Here is a 23036-nt window from a genome sequence, read left to right as displayed (position 1 = left end):
AAAGATTGGCTTTGGAAAAACAGATGCTAGCCATAGAAAGGGAAAGACAAGAGATGGGCCTAGGACCCATCAATGGTGGCAGCAACATAAATAGGGTCAGAGATTCTCCTGACATGTTGAAAATCCCCAAAGGGATTGTAACAAAATATGAAGATGGTGATGACATCACCAAATGGTTCACAGCTTTTGAGAGGGCTTGTGTAACCAGAAAAGTGAACAAATCTCACTGGGGTGCTCTCCTTTGGGAAATGTTCACAGGAAAGTGTAGGGATAGACTCCTCACACTCTCTGGAAAAGATGCAGAATCTTATGACCTCATGAAGGGTACCCTGATTGAGGGCTTTGGATTCTCCACTGAGGAGTATAGAATTAGATTCAGGGGGGCTCAAAAATCCTCGAGCCAGACCTGGGTTGATTATGTTGACTACTCAGTGAAAACACTGGATGGTTGGGTAACTGGAAATGAAGTGTATGACTATGTTGGGCTTTATAATTTGTTTATGAAAGAACACATTTTAAGTAACTGCTTCAATGAAAAGTTGCATCAGTATCTGGTAGACCTAGGTCCAATTTCTCCCCAAGAATTGGGAAAGAAGGCAGACCACTGGGTCAAGACTAGGGTAACCAAAACTTCCACTGGGGGTGACCAAAAGAAAGGGGTTACAAAGCCTCCCCAGGAGAAAGTGGGTGACACTAGAAACAAAGAAAAAGAGTCCCCTGTAGGCCCCCAAAAACCAGACCAGGTGGGTGGGCCCAGAGACACAACCCAAAACAAAGGTGGGTACCAGGGTAAGAGCTGGGATGCCACTAAGGCATGGTGCCATAACTGTAAACAGACAGGGCACCACACCAAGGACACTTCTTGTCCCAAAAACAAACCCCCTAGCAAAATCCCAGGGGTGACCAGTGTAGCCATTGGGGATGACTCCTCAGATGAGGAGGTCTTCATAGCCTTCAACTGGAAAAAGGGCCCAACAGGTGAGTTGGAGATTCCAGAGGGAAGTAGACACTTCCACCACCTACAGGTGAATGGAATCCCAGCCACTGCCCTGAGAGACACTTGTGCCAGTCACACTATTGTGCATGACAGGCTGGTGCTCTCAAACCAGTACATCCCAGGTGAGATGGCCAGAGTAAGAGTTAGCCCAGACAGGGTCACTGATAGGCCTGTGGCTTTTGTGCCCATAGAAGTGGGTGGAACTTTTAGCTGGAGAAGGGTGGTAGTCAGTACAGACCTCCCCCTTGATTGTCTCCTTGGAAATGACTACCCAGAGGTTAGTCAGAGCCTAAGAGAAGAACTGGTCCAGGGCCAGTCCTCTCCCAAGGATTCTGGAGTGCCTGCCTCTGCAGTAAATGCAAGTAGGCCCCAGAAGAAAAAGAAAAGGAAACAGAGTAGGAAAGGTGGACAACCTTTAGCCAAGGTTCCAGCAAGCCAAGGAGATTCTGCTCCAGTAGAGGAGAACTCCAAAAGTGGCTCTGATAAAGTCCAACCTGACCCACAAGAAGTCCTGGCTAGTCAGGCAACTGTTAAGCCTGAGTGGGTGGCTCCTCAGCTAACAGGAGAAAGAGTGGAAGAAGGGTGTTTACTACAAGATGTGGTAACCCCCCACTCTAATACAGCAGACAGGCACCCTGAACCCAAAGAAGCCTGTAACTTAGCCCCTTCCCTTGTAGGTGAAGAGCTAAAGGTGTGGTTCTGGGCACTGACAGCTGTCAGTGGCCTCTGCTGGGTGTTAGCCTTTATGGCTGCACTATCCTTGGCATGGTGGTCAGACCCCATGCCAAATAAGAAGTTAGGCCCCCTGACCCTGTTGGTCATGGTGGGGTTACTCCAGCTCTGGGTAACCTCTTTGGGTAAGCTAGGGGTGACCCTGGCTAAGATAAGATTAGCAGAGGTGGATACCTCTAACCCCAAAATAGAGAGAATGGGTGAAGACATAAAAAGCACAGACAAGAGGCAGTTCAGACTAGGTCCTATCACTGTGGAAGTGGGTCAGTTCCCCAGAGGGAATGACCTGAACAGGAGGATGTAAGGCAGAGTAGGCCCTGCAACAAACCAGCCTATTTCCTCTACTCTTCCTCGCCTGACAGACTAGGAAGACTCTCCCAGCTTTGGCTGAGTCTCCTGGCCTGTGGGCTGGGGGGGGCTTGTGTAAAGAAATGGCTCCCTGTTGCAGTTACCCCCCACTTTTTGCCTGATACTGATGCTGACTTGACTGAGAAGTGTGCTGGGACCCTGCTAACCAGGCCCCAGCACCAGTGTTCTTTCACCTAAAATGTACCATTGTTTCCACAATTGGCACAACCCTGGCACCTAGGTAAGTCCCTTGTAACTGGTACCCCTGGTACCAAGGGCCCTGATGCCAGGGAAGGTCTCTAAGGGCTGCAGCATGTCTTATGCCACCCTAGGGACCCCTCACTCAGCACAGACACTGCTTGCCAGCTTGTGTGTGCTGATGGGGAGAAAATGACTAAGTCGACATGGCACTCCCCTCAGGGTGCCATGCCAACCTCCCACTGCCTGTGGCATAGGTAAGTCACCCCTCTAGTAGGCCTTACAGCCCTAAGGCAGGGTGCACTATACCACAGGTGAGGGCATATGTGCATGAGCACTATGCCCCTACAGTGTCTAAGCAAAACCTTAGACATTGTAAGTGCAGGGTAGCCATAAGAGTATATGGGCTGGGAGTCTGTCAAAAACGAACTCCACAGCTCCATAATGGCTACACTGAATACTGGGAAGTTTAGTATCAAACTTCCCAGAATAATAAACCCACACTGATGCCAGTGTTGGATTTATTAAAAAATGCACACAGAGGGCATCTTAGAGATACCCCCTGTATTTTACCCAATTGTTCAGTGCAGGACTGACTGGTCTGTGCCAGCCTGCTGCTGAGAGACGAGTGTCTGACCTCATGCGGTGAGAGCCTTTGTGCTCTCTGAGGACAGAAACAAAGCCTGCTCTGGGTGGAGGTGCTTCACACCTCCCCCCTGCAGGAACTGTAACACCTAGCCATGAGCTTCAAAGGCTCAAGCTTCGTGTTACAATGCCCCAGGGCACTCCAGCTAGTGGAGATGCCCGCCTCCTGGACCCAGCCCCCACTTTTGGCGGCAAGTCCAGGAGAGATAATGAGAAAAACAAGGAGGAGTCACTGGCCAGTCAGGACAGCCCCTAAGGTGTCCTGAGCTGAGGGGACTCTGACTTTTAGAAATCCTCCATCTTGCAGATGGAGGATTCCCCCAATAGGATTAGGGATGTGACCCCCTCCCCTTGGGAGGAGGCACAAAGAGGGTGTACCCACCCTCAGGGCTAGTAGCCATTGGCTACTAACCCCCCAGACCTAAACACGCCCTTAAATTTAGTATTTAAGGGCTTCCCTGAACCTAAAGAATTAGATTCCTGCAACAACAAGAAGAAGGACTGCCCAGCTGAAAACCCCTGCAGAGGAAGACCAGAAGACAACAACTGCCTTGGCTCCAGAAACTCACCGGCCTGTCTCCTGCCTTCCAAAGAACTCGGCTCCAGCGACGCCTTCCAAAGGGACCAGCGACCTCTGAATCCTCTGAGGACTGCCCTGCTTCGACGACGACAAGAAACTCCTGAGGACAGCGGACCTGCTCCAAAAAGACTGCAACTTTGTTTCAAGAAGCAGCTTTAAAGAACCCTGCAAATCCCCGCAAGAAGCGTGAGACTTGCAACACTGCACCCGGCGACCCCGACTCGGCTGGTGGAGAACCAACACCTCAGGGAGGACCCCCGGACTACTCTACGACTGTGAGTACCAAAACCTGTCCCCCCTGAGCCCCCACAGCGCCGCCTGCAGAGGGAATCCCGAGGCTTCCCCTGACCGCGACTCTCTGAAACCTAAGTCCCGACGCCTGGAAAAGACCCTGCACCCGCAGCCCCCAGGACCTGAAGGACCGGACTTTCACTGCAGAAGTGACCCCCAGGAGTCCCTCTCCCTTGCCCAAGTGGAGGTTTCCCCGAGGAAGCCCCCCCTTGCCTGCCTGCAGCGCTGAAGAGATCCCTCGATCTCTCATTGACTTACATTGCGAACCCGACGCTTGTTCTAACACTGCACCCGGCCGCCCCCGCGCCGCTGAGGGTGAAATTTCTGTGTGGGTGGGCTTGTGTTCCCCCCGGTGCCCTACAAAACCCCCCTGGTCTGCCCTCCGAAGACGCGGGTACTTACCTGCAAGCAGACCGGAACCGGGGCACCCCCTTCTCTCCATTCTAGCCTATGCGTTTTGGGCACCACTTTGAACTCTGCACCTGACCGGCCCTGAGCTGCTGGTGTGGTGACTTTGGGGTTGCTCTGAACCCCCAACGGTGGGCTACCTTGGACCAAGAACTGAACCCTGTAAGTGTCTTACTTACCTGATAAAACTAACAAAAACTTACCTCCCCCAGGAACTGTGAAAATTGCACTAAGTGTCCACTTTTGAAATAGCTATTTGTCAATAACTTGAAAAGTATACATGCAATTGAAATGATTCAAAGTTCCTAATGTACTTACCTGCAATACCTTTCAAACAAGATATTACATGTTAAATTTGAACCTGTGGTTCTTAAAATAAACTAAGAAAAGATATTTTTCTATAACAAAACCTATTGACTGGATTTGTCTCTGAGTGTGTGTACCTCATTTATTGTCTATGTGTATGTACAACAAATGCTTAACACTACTCCTTGGATAAGCCTACTGCTCGACCACACTACCACAAAATAGAGCATTAGTATTATCTATTTTTACCACTATTTTACCTCTAAGGGGAACCCTTGGACTCTGTGCATGCTATTCCTTACTTTGAAATAGCACATACAGAGCCAACCTCCTACAGTAAGTATTTGTTCGTTTTTGTAGGTAAGTAAACCACCTACGGGGTTCAAGTTTGGGCCCAAGGTAGCCCACCGTTGGGGGTTCAGAGCAACCCCAAAGTTACCACACCAGCAGCTCAGGGCCGGTCAGGTGCAGAGTTCAAAGTGGTGCCCAAAACGCATAGGCTTCAATGGAGAAGGGGGTGCCCCAGTTCCAGTCTGCCAGCAGGTAAGTACCCGCGTCTTCGGAGGGCAGACCAGGGGGGTTTTGTAGGGCACCGGGGGGGACACAAGTTAGCACAGGAAGTACACCCTCAGCAGCACTGGGGCGGCCGGGTGCAGTGTGCAAACACACGTCGGGTTTGTAATAGGAATCAATGGGAGACCAAGGGGTCTCTTCAGCGATGCAGGCAGGCAAGGGGGGGGGGGGGCTCCACGGGGTAGCCACCACCTGTGCAAGGGAGAGGGCCTCCTGGGGATCACTAATGCACTAGAGTTCCGATCCTTCAGGTCCTGGGGGCTGCGGGTGCAGGGTCTTTTCCAGGCGTCAGGATCTGGGAGTCAGGCAGTCGCGGTCAGGGGGAGCCTCGGGATTCCCTCTGCAGGCGTCGCTGTGAGGGCTCAGGGGGGACAGCTTTGGTTACTCACAGTCTCTGAGTCGCCGGAGAGTCCTCCCTGAAGTGTTGTTTCTCCACAAGTCGAGCCGGGGGCGTCGGGTGCAGAGTTGCAAGTCTCACGCTTCTGGCGGGAAACGCAGTTGCCTTGAAGTTGCTTCTTTGGAAACAAAGTTGCAGTCTTTGGTGAACAGGGCCGCTGTTCTCGGGAGTTTCTTGGTCCTTTTAGAGCAGGGCAGTCCTCTGAGGATTCAGAGGTCGCTGGTCCTGGGGAAAGCGTCGCTGGAGCAGTTTTCTTCCGAAGGGGGGTGACAGGCCGGTAGAGCTGGGGCCAAAGCAGTTGGTGTCTCCGTCTTCTCTGAAGGGTTTTTCAGCTCAGCAGTCCTCTTCTTCTTAGGTTGCAGAAATCTAGTTTCCTAGGTTCTGGGGAGCCCCTAAATACTGAATTTAGGGGTGTGTTTAGGTCTGGGAGGGCAGTAGCCAATGGCTACTGTCCTTGAGGGTGGGTACACCCTCGTGCCTCCTCCCTGAGGGGAGGGGGGCACATCCCTATTCCTATTGGGGGAATCCTCCTTCTACAAGATGGAGGATTTCTAAAAGTCAGAGTCACCTCAGCTCAGGACACCTTAGGGGCTGTCCTGACTGGCCAGTGACTCCTCCTTGTTTTTCTCATTATCTCTCCTGGACTTGCCGCCAAAAGTGGGGGCTGTGTCCAGGGGGCGGGCATCTCCACTAGCTGGAGTGCCCTGGGGTATTGTAACACGAAGCTTGAGTCTTTGAAGCTCACTGCTAGGTGTTACAGTTCCTGCAGGGGGAGGTGTGAAGCACCTCCACCCAGAGCAGGCTTTGTTTCTGTCCTCAGAGAGCACAAAGGCTCTCACCGCATGGGGTCAGAAACTCGTCTCTCAGCAGCAGGCTGGCACAGACCAGTCAGTCCTGCACTGAACAATTGGGTAAAATACAGGGGGCATCTCTATGATGCCCTCTGTGTGCATTTTTTTATAAATCCAACACTGGCATCAGTGTGGGTTTATTATTCTGAGAAGTTTGGTACCAAACTTCCCAGTATTCAGTGTAGCCATTATGGAGCTGTGGAGTTCGTTTTTGACAGACTCCCAGCCCATATACTCTTATGGCTACCCTGCACTTACAATGTCTAAGGTTTTGCTTAGACACTGTAGGGGCATAGTGCTCATGCGCCTATGCCCTCACCTGTGGTATAGTGCACCCTGCATTAGGGCTATAATGCCTGTTAGAGGGGTGACTTACCTATGCCATAGGCAGTGTGAGGTTGGCATGGCACCCTGAGGGGAGTGCCATGTTGACTTAGTCATTTTCTCCCTACCAGCACACACAAGCTGGCAAGCAGTGTGTCTGTGCTGAGTGAGGGGTCCCTAGGGTGGCATAAGACATGCTGCAGCCCTTAGAGACCGTCCCTGGCATCAGGGCCCTTGGTACCAGGGGTACCAGTTACAAGGGACTTACCTGGGTGCCAGGGTTGTGCCAATTGTGGAGACAATGGTACTTTTTAGGTGAAAGAACACTGGTGCTGTGGCCTGGTTAGCAGGGTCCCAGCATACTTCTCAGTCAAGTCAGCATCAGTATCAGGCAAAAAGTGGGGGGTAACTGCAACAGGGAGCCATTTCTTCACAGGCACTCACCTCATGTGGTCAGAAACTTGTCTGAAAGTGGCAGGGTGGCACAGACCAGTCAGTCCTACACTAACAGTTTGGCTAACATACAGGGGCATCTCTAAGATTCAATAAATCCCACACTGGCATCAGTGTGTATTTATTATGCTGAGAAATTTGATACCAAACTTCCCAGTATTCAGTGAAGCCATTATGGAGCTGTGGAGTTTGTAATGACAAACTCCCAGACCATATACTCAATATGGCTACCCTGCACTTACAATGTCGAAGGATTGGCTTAGACACTGTAGGGGCATATTGCTCATGCAGCTATGCCCTCACCTGCGGTATAATGCACCCTGCCTTAGGGCTGTAGTGCCTGCAAGAGGGGTGACTTATCGATGCCACAGGCAGTGGTTTGTGGGCATGGCACCCTGAGAGGGTGGCCATTTTGACTTTACCTTTTTCTCCCCACCAGCACACGCAGTGTGCATGTGCTGAGTGAGGGGTCCCCTAGGGTGGCATAATGCAGGCTGCAACCCTTAGGGACCTTCCCTGTCCACAGGGCCCTTGGTACCATGGGTACATTTTCCAAGGGACTTAGCTGCGTGCCAGAGCTCTGCCAGTTGTGGAATCAAAGTTACAGTTTTAGGGAAAGAACTCTGGTGCTGGGGCTTGGTTAGCAGGGTCTCAGCACACTTTCAGTCAAAGTTGGCATCAAACACTAGGCAAAAAGTGGGGGGGTAACCATGCCAACAGTAGCACTTTCCTACACCCATACAGTGACTTCCACACGCATTTACTGATCTACACAACTACTCACACAACGATGCACTCACATAACCAGTTACTCCGGCGTCAAGGCATTCATGCACCCGATCACTCACTTATACAGTTAGTTATATACCGATTCAGTAACCCATACACTCACACGAACACCCATTCACTCACCTATACAGTCACTCAAGCACCTAGTTACTCAGCCATTCAACCATTGATGCAGCCATTCACTCACCCATACTGCAATTCACACACCCAATCACTCACCCATATACCAACTCACTCACCCATATACCAACTCACTCACCCATATACCAACTCACTCACCCATATACCAACTCCCTCACCCATTCACTCACCCATACAGCAACTCATACACCCTACTGCTCACTCATAGCTACACATTGACCCTATCCCACCCATACAGCCACTGACACACCTATTCAGTCACCCATATAGCCACTGACACACCCAGTCACTCACCCATGCACCCACGCACAGTCACTCGCCTGTGCACCCGCTCACATACCCACTCAGTTACCCATGCACTTACTAATTGCAGTCAGCAATACTCACCCATACGGCCATTTACACACCCATTCACTAAGCCATACACTGATTCACACTCAGTCAACACCCGTATAGCTACTTATGCAGCAAGTCACGCATTCGTTCACGAGTTGATACATACGGTCACTCAACTACACAAGCTCTCATACACCCAATCAGTCACCCTTAAAATCAGTCATGCAATTTTAGTTTTAAAAGAAAAGATATGGTCTTTTTTTGCGAGTTTTGTGTGGGTCTTTTTGTGCGTGAATTTTGTGTATGGCTTTGTGCTTTTTTAAATCTTTTATTATTATTATAATTTTGTATTTTTTTTTTATAATTTTATGTGTTTTAGTGGTATTTTCTGAAAAAAGGAGCCTTACTTGCAGTGGCAAGCAAAACAATTTGTGTAGTCCGCAAAAGCCGAAAAACTAAAACAATGTAATTTTAAGATTTGTTTGCTTTGATTGTTTGCACCAGATTTGGAACAGCTTGTTCGCCAACACTCAAAACATTGTCACATTTGTGACAAAAAATCCCAACTTCTGCAAATTCTGGGATTGTTGAAGTAACTACAGGAATAGGGCATGCACCAGATGATGGTCCAGGCTGGTCAGCAGATGCATTGCACTAGTCGAGTTGAGTGTGTTGTGCTAAAATGTTTGAACACGCTTGGTCTTCCACAAGAGTATGTTTGCTCACTCTCTCAGGACAACACTTTCTTACAAAGGGTGCATGTCACCTTCTGGTCATTTTCTTTTTTTCCTCTTTAAGAATGGAGAAAAATTCCCACTCAATACACTCCTTTTTAGGTTCACCGCAAGCGTACAGCCTCTTGCATATTTTTAAGTATACTTCTTCTTCGGGCTTAAAGCCATTTCATTTGCTTGTTTCAGTGTAATTAAAAATCCTTCCTTGCTAGTGGTCAGTCATGCCTCTTTGTCCCTCCTTTTTCTCTTTGGGAGCGGGGACCAACTAAAGTATAATTGCGCTTTGTCCTGCTTATCTCTTCTTAAGGAAACTTTATTTTCTTTGTTTTCTGCTCGTGTCCGGCGAAGCTTCCCTTTTCATTTGCCGTCCCGCTTGTTTATTTAACTACTTGTTTTTACTTTGCACTGCTAAGGGGTCCCAAACTCGACCCAAAGGTATTAGAGGCTTTACATGAGTACCAGCTACATTAAACAAGTACATATTCATTTTTTGTAGGCTTGGGCAGTTTAAGTAATGTTGAGCCGATGTTGTGACAAGAATCCAGGTTGTCAGTTCCAAAGTCACCAGCTCTAGTCATTGCACCACACCTTCTCCCTGTTCTACCAGGAGTGCATGGGGCATTCCAGTTCCTTTATTTGTTGCAGCACCGCAAGTTGCGCTTTGTTTGTTTGGCAGCCACACCTTTCTTTTGTTTTGAGGCATTACAGTTCCTTTATACGTTGCAGCGCGGTACGCCACGCCTTATGTTTACAAACGGTGGCTGCGCCTTTCTTTCATTCTGCACGTTCCTTACAATTGAGTCAAAGCAGATCAGTAACATGCAGATAAACAGAGCATTATGCTAGGAAGGGTCAGCGACAAGATGCCCCTCACGAGGTGGAAATACACACCTCTCCAAGGCAGCAGTTGTCGCTGCATGGTACGGCTAACGTTACTGATTCTCCCACGGCTGTAATGGCTTTTCACCGTCTTCGTATGGCAAACCGGCCTTTCAGCATTTCTTCCAGTATTTATTTTAGGCATGTCTGCCCCTATTTCCGCACAAGAAAAATTTCAGCATTAAAATAGTGGTAAAGTCTACAAGCAACAGGTTGCGCAGCACAAAATCTGTTAAGATCAATAGGTGCATAGTGGGAAACCGTTCTGCTGAACTCCTCTCAGCGCGTATATGGGCTGAGCAGGAAATGTCGCTTTAATTTTTGCTTGGAGCCTAGTGCACTGAAACTTGTTAGGTCTCTACTCTCAGGTGCTATATTTTGGCAGAAGAAGCCACTGGAAATATCCAATGTTGTTTTGTGTTTTTCGCTCACTATATTGTTCAGTGCCGTGCTATGTGAGTTTTGTATAGCATACGTGCATGTATGACTGTTTAAGTGTCTGTAGTCTAAGACTATTCTATATGAAATGTCCGGTTTAGCTACAGGTAATAGAGGATGATTCATTGGTGATACACAGGATTGGATTACGCCCTGGTATTCTAGTTGTGTGACGATTTCCCTCACACATATTGGGGTTGAGTTTGGGGTTTATTTTTGATTGGAATAACATGATAGGGGGAATCTTTATCCCACCCTACGTAGTTGCGGTATAACATGGGTGCCTGCGCAAATGCCCAATCAATGGCATAGGATTCTACAAGCTCATTGTGAACAAGAGGTGAGAAAGAAGGTTTGATAACCTCCCACATATGGGCAAGTATAGCCAAATTCAGGTGGTCAATCCTTTTCATCCAGTAAAATATCATAAATGTTAATGCGGTCCCAAAAGATTGCGTCTAATTTGCATTCAATGTCTCCTTCTAACTGGATAGTTACTTTGTACACCCTGTCAGGCGAGGAGACGCATGTCCTCGGTTCCAACTTGTAAGAAGTCATCAATTGCTTTCACCTCCAGATGCTCTTGAAGATTCCGGCGAACTATTGTGACCTCTGCTGTGCTGCATGGCAGAGCTATCACCCACGTCTTCTACTTCAATAAAGACCTCTTCTTCAGTAGCATGATGAATCACAACTGCTGCCACTCTTTTCTTTTTAAATAGGGCTTTGTTTTGGGGAAGTTTATCTTCTCTTTTAACAGAAACTTCTGTAGAGCGTTGTGATGCCTGTCTTGGTTTCACGTACTCAGTTCTTTGCTCTGATCACCCACCTCTGTCACTGGGTTTTTCCGAAAAGTCCTGAAAGGAACGAAATTGGCGTGTATCAGTATATTGATATCTGTCAGGCGATTGTACCTATCTTGAGGGGTCTCCGAGTGCGGAGTTTCTCACCTTTCTTTTTCAGGTGTGAGTTTGTTTTTTATCCCAGCATTTTTTAGAACCCTCAGATGCTTGCTTGGTAGAATCTTTATTAGATTTACCCTGAAACTGTAGTTTTGTGGTTCTGGCCCCCAGGCTGTCTCAACCAATACTAGAGTAGGTCTCCGCGATAATCTTTGGCAGCTCACGTTCTTGTTCCTGTGGAGGAACATCCCGGAGCCGCATACACAATGCTAGTGCAACTGCTTCCCTCAGTATAATGGAAGATATAGTGGCAAAATTGCCCATAAGTTGCATCCCCAAGTCTTGGACTGGGGCAGCCCCGTATTTATCTTGAATTGTTTTAACACTTCGGTAGATTGGCAAGTGTCGGTGTACCGTGTGCAGCAGTATAGAGCGTGGCAAATACTGTGCCCCAAGTTTTGCAGTTATCTATTGTGGGAACCATCTCAAATGGCAAGCACATAGTTAATATTCTATGCTTATCTTGAGGTCCCGTATGGGGAAATACTGCTTCCAGTGCATTTATTTTTTGAGCTAACCAAAACCGAATCTCTTCTGGTTTGGCGGTTACCTTACCCATAATTGAATGTAAAGTCACAGGATTAATACCTGGCGTTGCTGCATGTGGTTGCACCAAGGCAGCACGTGCTGGATTTGTGTCAAGAAGACCAGATCCTCGGGGCTTGCGCATGTTCCCAACATGTCCACCTCTTGACAGCTCCAAACTCCACTAGTTATTATAGCACAGAGTTAGAAGAATGGCAAAGTGGGGGAATGGGTTTTGGGTTGGGAACAGCGGGGAAGGAGACCTGTGGAAGCAAGAGATAAACACAATTGCAAGATTAATCACAATGACTTTCAATAAGCTTTGTTTCAAATAACACTTATACTGAAAACATGAATTGCCTAAAGCTTCACTATAACTAGGCCTCAGGAATCTAGGTACCTGGAAATCAAGAAAGGTTATGCAAAGTTTCATATGAGCATTCCACAATTAACACATATTTGGAACAATGAACGCTCTCCAAATAGTTCTTAGAATAATCACTGCATTACAACAAAATTCAAAGAGCACCTGGTTTTCTCTGCATGAATGAACTGTGCTAGAATCATGAATAACACTGCTACGTCACACTCTGATTAAGAGTTACAAGGCTCAAATGTTCAGAAATTATTATGCACCTTAATCAAACTGCACATCAAGATTTCAATGTCTAGAAATGATCGCGCACTCTGACGATCTGTATTTCAAAAGTTAAACCGCCAGGAATGAATCGCGCAAACTGTTGCTGATTCGCACATCTAGATTCAAATACAATGAAATGATCGCACACACTGCCGACCTGAATGCCAAGAGCCAAATGCCTCGAATGAATCGCGCACACTGTTGCCGATTCGAACATCACAATGCAATTGCCATGAAATGATTGCGCACACTGCCGATCTGAATGCCAAGAAATAAATGCCAGGAATGAATCGCGCACATTGTTGCCGATTCGAACATCACGATTCAATTGCCATGAAATGATCGCGCACACTGCCGACCTGAATGCCAAGAGCCAAATGCCAGGAAAACAATCGCACATGCGGTTTTATGTTTAGGTCCAAAACTCGAATGTCACTGGAAACGGAGTCGGGGGCTTAACCCGACCTACGCCTTACCGCCCTGCTTGAAGATCACCAAATAAATGAGGGCAGGCCTGGAAATGACTTGATAGGCCTCCAGGACAGGAGCTCAGGAAAATGCTGCTGCTCTGCACCGGGATCTCTGAATAGTGAGCATGTGGAGCTGGGCTGGCTCCCTTATATAGAGTCCAGCCCCGCCCACGAGCCACACCCAACCATGCTGCAGGAAAGGCTTCAAGAATGTCTTAGAATAAGGACCACACCCTGTAATCCTGCAAACAAGCCTTGGAAATGAACAATGTATTACAAACAGCATTAATGACTTTTCAAAGTAAAAGCTCTGCAATGCAAAAGGTTAACATACTGCATAGAAACACAATGCATGAAATATGCCCTTGCATAATGACTGAGTTTTTGCATTTATGTCGCCCGTAGAGCGCGCATTGTCCTGATGTTGACAGTTTGTATTTGTTTGCGTTACAAACTGTACTAATAGTCTGTATATTGCCCTAAGTTCAGCATATAAGCGGCGAACCCCAGCTACCGTCAAAGTTGCTGCATCAGGGTGCGGTGTATATGTGGCTAATAAAGGCCAGGTAGGACCATCATTACTTAGAGAACCTAACGTGTAGGACTGTATGTGGTAGGGCGCCATCAAGCCAATTATTATGGTCTTGATAAGATAGAGGTATTTCTAAATATGCATAAGCTCTATATTGTGCAGGTATGTTTGCAGGTGTATAGTGGTGAAATGTATTTGTGTTCCCATCAACTGCTGGAAATGTGACACAAGAATAGAACATTTCTGTTCTGTATGCTGGATGAGCTTTAACAACAAATGTAACTGATCCCTCCCCCTACCCCCCCCCCTCACCCCGGGCCATTACACCATGTGCTAATAAATGTGCAGTAAGGGGTGGTCGCATATTAACTGCAATTGCTACCCGGTTGCGGGTTTGCCATGGTAAATTGTGTTCAGAGATAAGCACACCAAAAGGGGATCCTTTTAGGGTTCAAGCTTGAACAACCTGCAGCGTTAGTTAGATACTCCCTATTTAGCTGAGGCGGAAAAATCCTCAATACTACGGACGTCTCCGTATATAGTACTGAGATGTCTTTGCAGGTAGTGAGGCTGAGATACTTAGGATGACCCGAAAATTAGTGCCTGAAACGTTGGCAGCGCCATGTCGCGTAGGTTCTCATTATCCTAATGAGACTACTGGATTTGGGTGGCAGAATCACCTGTACTGCGGGGTACTGAGTCTGATCCCACACCATGTGATGCCTGTCGGCCCAATCAGGGTTTTTTCCAGCTAATTAGCAGTGCCACATCTCCACCCAAGAGCAGAGATGATTGAGGCAACCGGGCGCATGCCATAAATGACTCCTCAGGGGAATCATGGTCACTAAGATCTCATTCGTTTCTCTTAGTTACATTAGTCTCACATATGCAAGTACAATCAGAGGCAGAGTATAGTTCAATACGATTTTATTGAAGTAACTGCATCTTAGATAATAAGGCATATATTGCAATAACTAGGATGATGAAGCACAATAAGATTAAAATTGTGACAAAGCGAGTAAAACACAAGAATAACACTACCATATTGTCTCTAGAGTTTATCAGGATAGTTCCTACTTAAGCTATGTTAGAGCACAGCATGTTAAGCTCTAATTCTGCCTTTCAGGTTCCCCCTGGGAAGACATCATCCCTCATACCTGAGCAAGAGGCCTATAGTCTACATAAGGAGCTGTAGCGAAGCAATCAGCAAACAGTCGTGGTCATCTGGCTGGAATCTCCCTCTAACGTACATGGGTGTAAGGAAATGCCTCCTTGGCATGGTTGCCCCCTGACTTTTTGCCTTTGCTGATGCTATGTTTACAATTGAAAGTGTGCTGAGGCCTGCTAACCAGGCCCCAGCACCAGTGTTCTTTCCCTAACCTGTACTTTTGTATCCACAATTGGCACACCCTGGCATCCAGATAAGTCCCTTGTAACTGGTACCCCTGGTACCAAGTGCCCTGATGCCAGGGAAGGTCTCTAAGGGCTGCAGCATATCTTATGCCACCCTGGAGACCTCTCACTCAGCACAGACACACTGCTTGCCAGCTTGTGTGTGCTAGTGAGAACAAAACGAGTAAGTCGACATGGCACTCCCCTCAGGGTGCCATGCCAGCCTCTCACTGCCTATGCAAGTATAGGTCAGTCACCCCTCTAGCAGGCCTTACAGCCCTAAGGCAGGGTGCACTATACCATAGGTGAGGGTACCAGTGCATGAGCATGGTACCCCTACAGTGTCTAAACAAAACCTTAGACATTGTAAGTGCAGGGTAGCCATAAGAGTATATGGTCTGGGAGTTTGTCAAACACGAACTCCACAGCACCATAATGGCTACACTGAAAACTGGGAAGTTTGGTATCAAACTTCTCAGCACAATAAATGCACACTGATGCCAGTGTACATTTTATTGTAAAATACACCCCAGAGGGCACCTTAGAGGTGCCCCCTGAAACCTTAACCAACTACCTGTGTAGGCTGACTAGTTCCAGCAGCCTGCCACACTAGAGACATGTTGCTGGCCCCATGGGGAGAGTGCCTTTGTCACTCTGTGGCTAGTAACAAAGCCTGCACTGGGTGGAGATGCTATCACCTCCCCCAGGCAGGAGCTGTAACACCTGGCGGTGAGCCTCAAAGGCTCACCCCCTTTGTTCCAACACCACAGGGCACTCCAGCTAGTGGAGTTGCCCGCCCCCTCCGGCCACGGCCCCATTTTTGGCTGCAAGGCCGGAGGAAATAATGAGAATAACAAGGAGGAGTCACTGGCCAGTCTGGACAGCCCCTAAGGTGTCCTGAGCTGAGGTGACTCTAACTTTTAGAAATCCTCCATCTTGCAGATGGAGGATTCCCCCAATAGGGATAGGAATGTGACCCCCTCCCCTTGGGAGGAGGCACAAAGAGGGTGTACCCACCCTCAGGGCTAATAGCCATTGGCTACTAACCCCCCAGACCTAAACACGCCCTTAAATTTTGTATTTAAGGGCTCCCCAGAACCTAGGAATTCAGATTACTGCAACCTAAGAAGAAGAGGACTGCTGAGCTGAAAAACCCTGCAGAGAAGACAGAGACACCAACTGCCTTGGCCCCAGCTCTACCGGCCTGTCTCCCCCCTTCGGAAGAAAACTGCTTCAGCGACGCTTTCCCCAGGACCAGCGACCTCTGAATCCTCAGAGGACTGCCATGCTCTAAAAGGACCAAGAAACTCCCGAGAACAGCAGCCCTGTTCACCCAAGACTGCAACTTTGTTTCTAAAAGAGCAACTTAAAGGCAACAGCGTTTCCCGCCAGAAGCGTGAGACTTGCAACCCTGCACCCGGCGACCCCGACTCGACTGGTGGAGAAACAACACTTCAGGGAGGACCCTCCGGCGACGCCTGCAGAGGGAATCCCGAGGCTCCCCCTGACCGCGACTGCCTGACTCTAAGATCCCGACGCCTGGAAAAGACCCTGCACCCGCAGCCCCCAGGACCTGAAGGATCGGAACTCCAGTGCAGGAGTGACCCCCAGGAGGCCCTCTCCCTTGCCCAGGTGGTGGCTACCCCGTGGAGCCCACCCCTTGCCTGCATCGCTGAAGAGACCCCTTGGTCTCCCATTGATTTACATTGGAAACCCGACGTGTGTTTGCACACTGCACCCGGCCGCCCCCGTGCTGCTGAGGGTGTACTTCCTGTGCTAACTTGTGTCCCCGAAGACGCGGGTACGTACCTGCTGGCAGACTGGAACCGGGGCACCCCCTTCTCCATTGAAGCCTATGCGTTTTGGGCACCACTTTGAACTCTGCACCTGACCGGCCCTGAGCTGCTGGTGTGGTAACTTTGGGGTTGCTCTGAACCCCCAACGGTGGGCTACCTTAGACCCAAACTTGAACCCCGTAGGTGGTTTACTTATCTACAAAAACTAACAAATACTTACCTCCCCCAGGAACTGTTGAAAATTGCACTGTCTAGTTTTAAAATAGCTAAATGTGTTTTATTTGAAAAGTATATATGCTATTGTGATTATTCAAAGTTCCTAAAGTACTTACCTGCAATACCTTTCGCGCAAAGTATTACATGTAAAATTTGAACCTGTGGTTCTTAAAATAAACTAAGAAAAGATATTTTTCTATACAAAAACCTATTGGCCTGGAATTGTCTCGGAGTGTGCGTTCCTCATTTATTGCCTGTGTGTATGTACAACAAATGCTTAACACTACTCCTTTGATAAGCCTACTGCTCGACCACACTCCCACAAAATAGAGCATTAGTATTATCTCTTTTTGCCACTATCTTACCTCTAAGGGGAACCATTGGACTCTGTGCATACTATTCCTTACTTTGAAATAGTGCATACAGAGCCAACTTCCTACACTTACCACCACCAAACGGACCAAAGAGGAAAGCATATCAAAGAACAGAACTGGTACAACTAAGGAAGGAAGTGAAAAAAGAGGTAATAAAAAGAGTACCAAAAAAGGAATTGAACAAGGAAAACTGCTCACCTTACTTCCTGGTACCAAAATATGACTGTACACTAAGGCCAGTCCTGGACCTAAGATTCATAAACAAATTCATCCACACTCAGCATTTCAAAATGACAGCCCTACAGGAGGTAATCCCACTCCTGCAAAAAGGAGACTACTTGGCAACCATAGACCATCAGGTCGCTGCACATACCGATTAACCTGGCACACAAAAGATACCTCCGATTCGTACTCTGAGGAGTTCACTACCAATTCAAGGTCTTACCTTTCAGAATAAAGTCAGCACCAAGGGTTTTCACAAAATGCCTAGCGACAGTCGCTGCATTCCTAAGAAGGAAGGGAATTTACGTATACCCCTTCTTGGACGACTGGCTTGTTAAAGGTACACTCTAAGGAGAAATGTCAAAGGGATACCAAAATAGTGATCACAGCCCTAGAAAAAAATTAATCCCCAAAACCACAGCAAGAAAATATCTTCCTAGAAGCAAGACTCGATGCAAGGAAAGCACATGCTTACTGTGCCCAGAGGCGAATACAAGCAATCACAGAGCAAACTCGCCTTTACCAGAAGGGACAATCTCTGACAGTGACGACAATAATGAAGTTGATGGGCATGATGGCATCATGCATTCCCCTCATACTCTTATGTGCGGCTCTGCATGCAACCATTCCAGGAATGGCTGACACACAGCTGGTCACGGTCCACCGGGAGTTGGGAGGATCTAGTGGTTGTAACAGTGAAAATACAGGAGATACAATGGTGGGCATCCAAACACATAACCAGGGGAAGAACTTTCAAGACAGCAACTCCCCTCAGTGACCATAATAACAGACGCGGCCCACAACGCATAGGGAGCACACAAAGGCAAATTAAGAATTCATGTCCAATGGAACAAGATGGATGCGATAAAACACATCAATTTCCTACAGCTTAAAACAGTGCTAGTGGCCCTGAAAGCATTTCAAATGCAATTATCCAGAAAGACAGTACTAATCCAAACAGACAATACAACAACACTGTTTTATTTGAACAAACAAGGGTGATCAAAGTTGTTCATCCTAAGCAAGCTAGCCAAGGAAATATGGAATTGGGTGATACCACAGCGGCTCCATCTACAAGCAGCCCACCTACCAGGGAAGGACAACATAGAGGCAGACAGATTGAGCAGACAGGAAAACAGCACACACCAAAGGGAGAATAAACCAAGGAGCGTAGAAAAAATCTTCAGGATTTGGGGCACACCAACAATTGACCTTGTTCACATCAGCAGAAAACAGAAAATGCCAACACTTCGCCTCCAGGTTTCCACACCACCAGTCAGAAGGGAAATGCCCTGTCACTAAACTGGTCAGGGAGATTTGTCTACGCCTTTCTGCTGATTCCCCTAATAACAAAAGGTACTGGAGAAGGCCAAGAAACCAAGGACAAGCCTCATAGCCCCTCAGTGGGCCACACAAGCATGGTGTTCAAAACTACTCAAGCTGTCTAAGGGACACATGATAAAGATCAAAGTTCAATGGGACCTACTCACAATGCAGAAGGGGCAAGTACTCCACCCGGAACCAGAAACGCACAACCTACCAGCATGACGCCTGAATACATAGAATTCGGCCACGTACACCTACCATTGAGATACTGAAGGAAGCTAGAAAACCAACAACAAGAAGATGCTACGCATCAAAATGGAAGAGATACCTCCTATGGTGCACAAGAAATAATACCCTAGAAGCAAAGTCCAGGCAGGAAACGGAAATAACCTATCTCACACACTTGCTAGACAGTGAGACCAACTACTCTTCTCTCAAGGTACACTTGGCAGTCGTGGCCTACATCATAGGAGAGTTATGTAAAAGTTTCTTCACAACACCTGTTATAAAAAGGTTTCTGGAAGGGTCCAAACGATTCGCCCCTCCAAGAAGGGCACCAGCCCCGATGTGGAGCTTAAACACAGTGTTAACACAACTTATGACAAAACCATTTGAACCCTTGCATAAAGCTGAACTCTGTTTTATCACACCAAAGACCACCTTCCTCATAGCTATCACATCGCTATGAAGGGTAAGCAAAATTCAAGCGCTAACAATACAGGAACCATACTTGCAAATCGACAAGGGCAAAGTAGTTCTCAGAACGAACCCTCAATTCCTACCTAAAGTGGTGATCTAATTCCATGACAACCAAATAATACAGTTGCTAGTCTTCTTTAAGAACCCACAAACACAACTGGAAAGAAAACCATATACATTGGGCTTAAGAAGGGCACAGATATACTACTTGGAGGAGACCAAGCGGCCCCCAAAGGAAACCAACTGTTTGTCTCCTATGCCAAATCCAGTAAACAATCCCCCCTTCAGAAAGGGGACTATCGCACAAGTGAGCATGGAAACAATCCAAACGTGCTGTGCAGCAGCTGGCAAATAACTACCTCACTGCCCAAAAGCACTCTCAACAAGGAAAAAGAGTGCAGTACTAGCTTTCATGGCAGACGTACTCATAGACACTGTCTGCACAGCAGCAACATGGGCATCCCTACATACCTTCACAAAACATTACTGTGTGGACATCCAAATGCATAAAGAAGCCCAAGTGGGACAGAATGTAGTGCAAGCTCATCATTTCAACCCAACCAACCCAAATAAAGGGAAAACCGCTGCACAATCTGATGCACAGCATGTGAATCCAGAAAAGGATTCATGCTTTAAACAAAATGGTAATTTACCAGTAGGAGTAGTTTTGCAGCCTAAAGAGTTTTCTGGATTCACATGTGACCCACCCGCCTCCCCGGGAATGAGAACAGGACAAACAGGTGGTGAAGAGGTCTAATGTACTTTGAAGCTGGGAAAAAAGGGCAAAAAAAGAAAGAAAAAAAGAATCTGAAGACGGCTACTACACACAGGAACTTCCGGGTTGCCATCTGACGTCCTACAGGGGACGGACCTAGCACCAAATGGTGGTCGATGACGCCCAAAAGGGGGGGAGGGGGAAGAGTATGGGGGAGTCAATTCTAGACCCAATCACTAGATGGCGGAATGATGCACAGCATGTGAATCCAGAAAACTTCAGGCTGCAAAACTACTCCTACTGGTAAGTAACCACTTCGTTATAAGGGTGGGTCTCAGGGCCTGGTGTGGCCAACCCCTGCTGCGCATGGCCTTAGTCCGTGTGCAGCACTGAATTGGGTGGTTATGGAGGCTGTGCGCGGCATGGAATTGGGTTGTCATAGGGATTGGGCGCAGGTCCAGGTCCCATCCTGCGGCCAACCGCCACCAAGCGCTGCAGTGGTTGGATTAATGTATAGTAATGATAAGTAATTTACATTAAAACAACCATATAAATTGACTGAAAAAAGCAAAGGTTACAGGGACATAATGGTAAGGAAATAGAATTATAAAAAAGAAAACAGAAATTCACTTTAAAAAAACAAAGGTTAAAAGGATAGGTAGGTTCACATTTTGAACGTACAAAACCATAGAAATTCACTTGTTATAGTTAGTTATCTGAAGTAACTATAACTCATGCTTTAAGGCAACTATAACTCTTTCTCTCACCATGCACTGCTAATTACCCCACAAATTACAGCACTCATGAAATCTATGATAACATCATTGCTACTTTTTGACGAAAAAACTGTGCATGGCAGGGGTGCTAGTTATAATTACCTTGGGGCACTGTATACATTGAAAGCCCCGGGGAGATGGTGGTCCCTTGGGCTGCAGGCACACCCAACCTCTGCATTAAATTGACGTTGCAGCCAAGACCGGGACCACCTGGGGGCTGTTTATAAAATAAGCGCAGAAGTCTGTGCTTGTTTTTTATTTTTATTTTTTTATTATTATTTCGCCTGATCTCCTGCAAATCGTGGCAAAAATTGAAAAAAAAAATGTTTACCACTGTCGGGGGCGGAGGGGGGGTGGAGGCGGGACCCCAGCACCAGAGCTAAGGGGTTAAGGTGACTCTATCCATGCCCCCTTTCCTTTTTTTATTTTTACATATTTTTTGAAGAAGTTGAGTCCCAAGATGTCTGCCAACACTTCCCTGTTGAATTTTTGGCAGCCAATCAGACAACAACAAGAGATAAGGGAGGGTTGCCAGTCCTTCGCGTCACTTTATATGCAAATTTGAATTTTCTTTAATTTCTCAAAAACTACAGAACGGATTTTACACCAAACAACAAAAAAAAAGGACTCTTTCTGGACCAAGAGCTACCTTTCTGCCAAATTTGATGTAATGCCATCCAATGTTTTGGGTGCTATCGCTGTTCGAAATCTCTGTGGGAAAATCAGTGGGGAAAAAGACAGATCCAGAGAACAGCTGGAGTGACTGTCAATTTTTTTGGGAAATTTTATGAATATTAATCAACCGGCGCCAAAGATATAGAAAACAATTATTTTTCTTTAGAACCTATGTCCTATCTATAAGTACCTAGTGACGACCACCACTAGGTAAAAATATATATATATATATATATATATATATATATATATCTCCAGTAGACTGGTAGTGTTCATTTGTCTAACTTGCATCCACTTTACGGTTAAGTAGCATGCAGTATTTAAAGCCGATATTATTTTTTAGCTTATCCCTTGGATAGGTTGTCTTCTAAAGAAGAGCATCTCGGTATCCAGTGTGAATAACATGGAAATAAATGTTTACATAGAAAACACTAGCCTATTTTCTTTAGCATTGAAATAAACTTATGTCTTCTGTCTTTCTTTTCAGAACTCGCACAAGGTTCCCCCACCATGGCTGATTGCCATGCAGAGGTACGGCCCTCCTCCTTCATACCCCAACTTAAAGATCCCAGGGCTGAATAACCCCATTCCTGAGGTAAGAATCATGAATGGAAACCAGGCTTCTCTTTGGCTTTAGTTGTTATTCTTCCTGACCAGGATAGAGTTGAAGGACTGCCTGGGTGCAGTGACTGCAGTGACTTAAATATACCCACATATCTAAAGAGGCTTGTGATTGCTTGCATGGTCACAGCCCCTCTCCCCCCCCCCCCCCCCCCCTTCTGAATCTTCAGAGCTTCAAGAGTCTTTTGAATAGAAATGTGCCTCTCAAGTACAGATGTTCAGGTAATTTTCCACTTTAATGTATTGTGCTTTTGATAGGGCACAACATTCCTCACCACCTACAAGCATGAAACTGAAGCAGACCATGCTTACACAGTTGGAAGGGATATTGGTGCAGTTCCTACAAAACAGGATTGAGAGCACTTCTATATGAAAATTTGTTGGAGATGTTTATACTTAGTGTCTGTATTTGTTCTGTACAAATGTTTGTGTTGACCAAGACTAAGGCCACCAGTAATTCTTCTCTCTCTCTCTCTTCCCCCCCCTCTCATCCTCCATCCCCCCCTTTGTAGGGTTGCTCATTTGGATATCATGCTGGAGGCTGGGGCAAACCCCCTGTGGATGAAACTGGCAAACCATTGTACGGGGATGTCTTTGGGACAAATGCTGCTGAGTTCCAGGTAGGACGGGCAGACACAGCCACTTTTTGTTGAAAAGTACCCTAGACTCCAGTAA

The 23036-nt window shown here is 47.1% G+C and overlaps 1 protein-coding gene across 1 annotated transcript in view; it reads left to right on the top strand.

Annotated features, from left to right (window-relative positions):
- SF3B2 (splicing factor 3b subunit 2) overlaps nt 1–23036 on the top strand; it is a 277506-nt gene that overhangs the window by 236652 nt on the left and 17818 nt on the right. The window contains exons 15-16 of the mRNA XM_069207931.1: nt 22228–22335; nt 22874–22981. Coding sequence (XP_069064032.1) covers nt 22228–22335; nt 22874–22981 — 216 coding nt within the window. The remainder of the gene's footprint in view (nt 1–22227; nt 22336–22873; nt 22982–23036) is intronic.

This window comes from Pleurodeles waltl, chromosome 9, assembly GCF_031143425.1.
Source record: "Pleurodeles waltl isolate 20211129_DDA chromosome 9, aPleWal1.hap1.20221129, whole genome shotgun sequence".
In the NCBI taxonomy this organism is placed as follows: domain Eukaryota; kingdom Metazoa; phylum Chordata; class Amphibia; order Caudata; family Salamandridae; genus Pleurodeles; species Pleurodeles waltl.
Note: the sequence above shows the minus strand (reverse complement) of the source record. Positions and strands in the feature narration are given on the sequence as shown.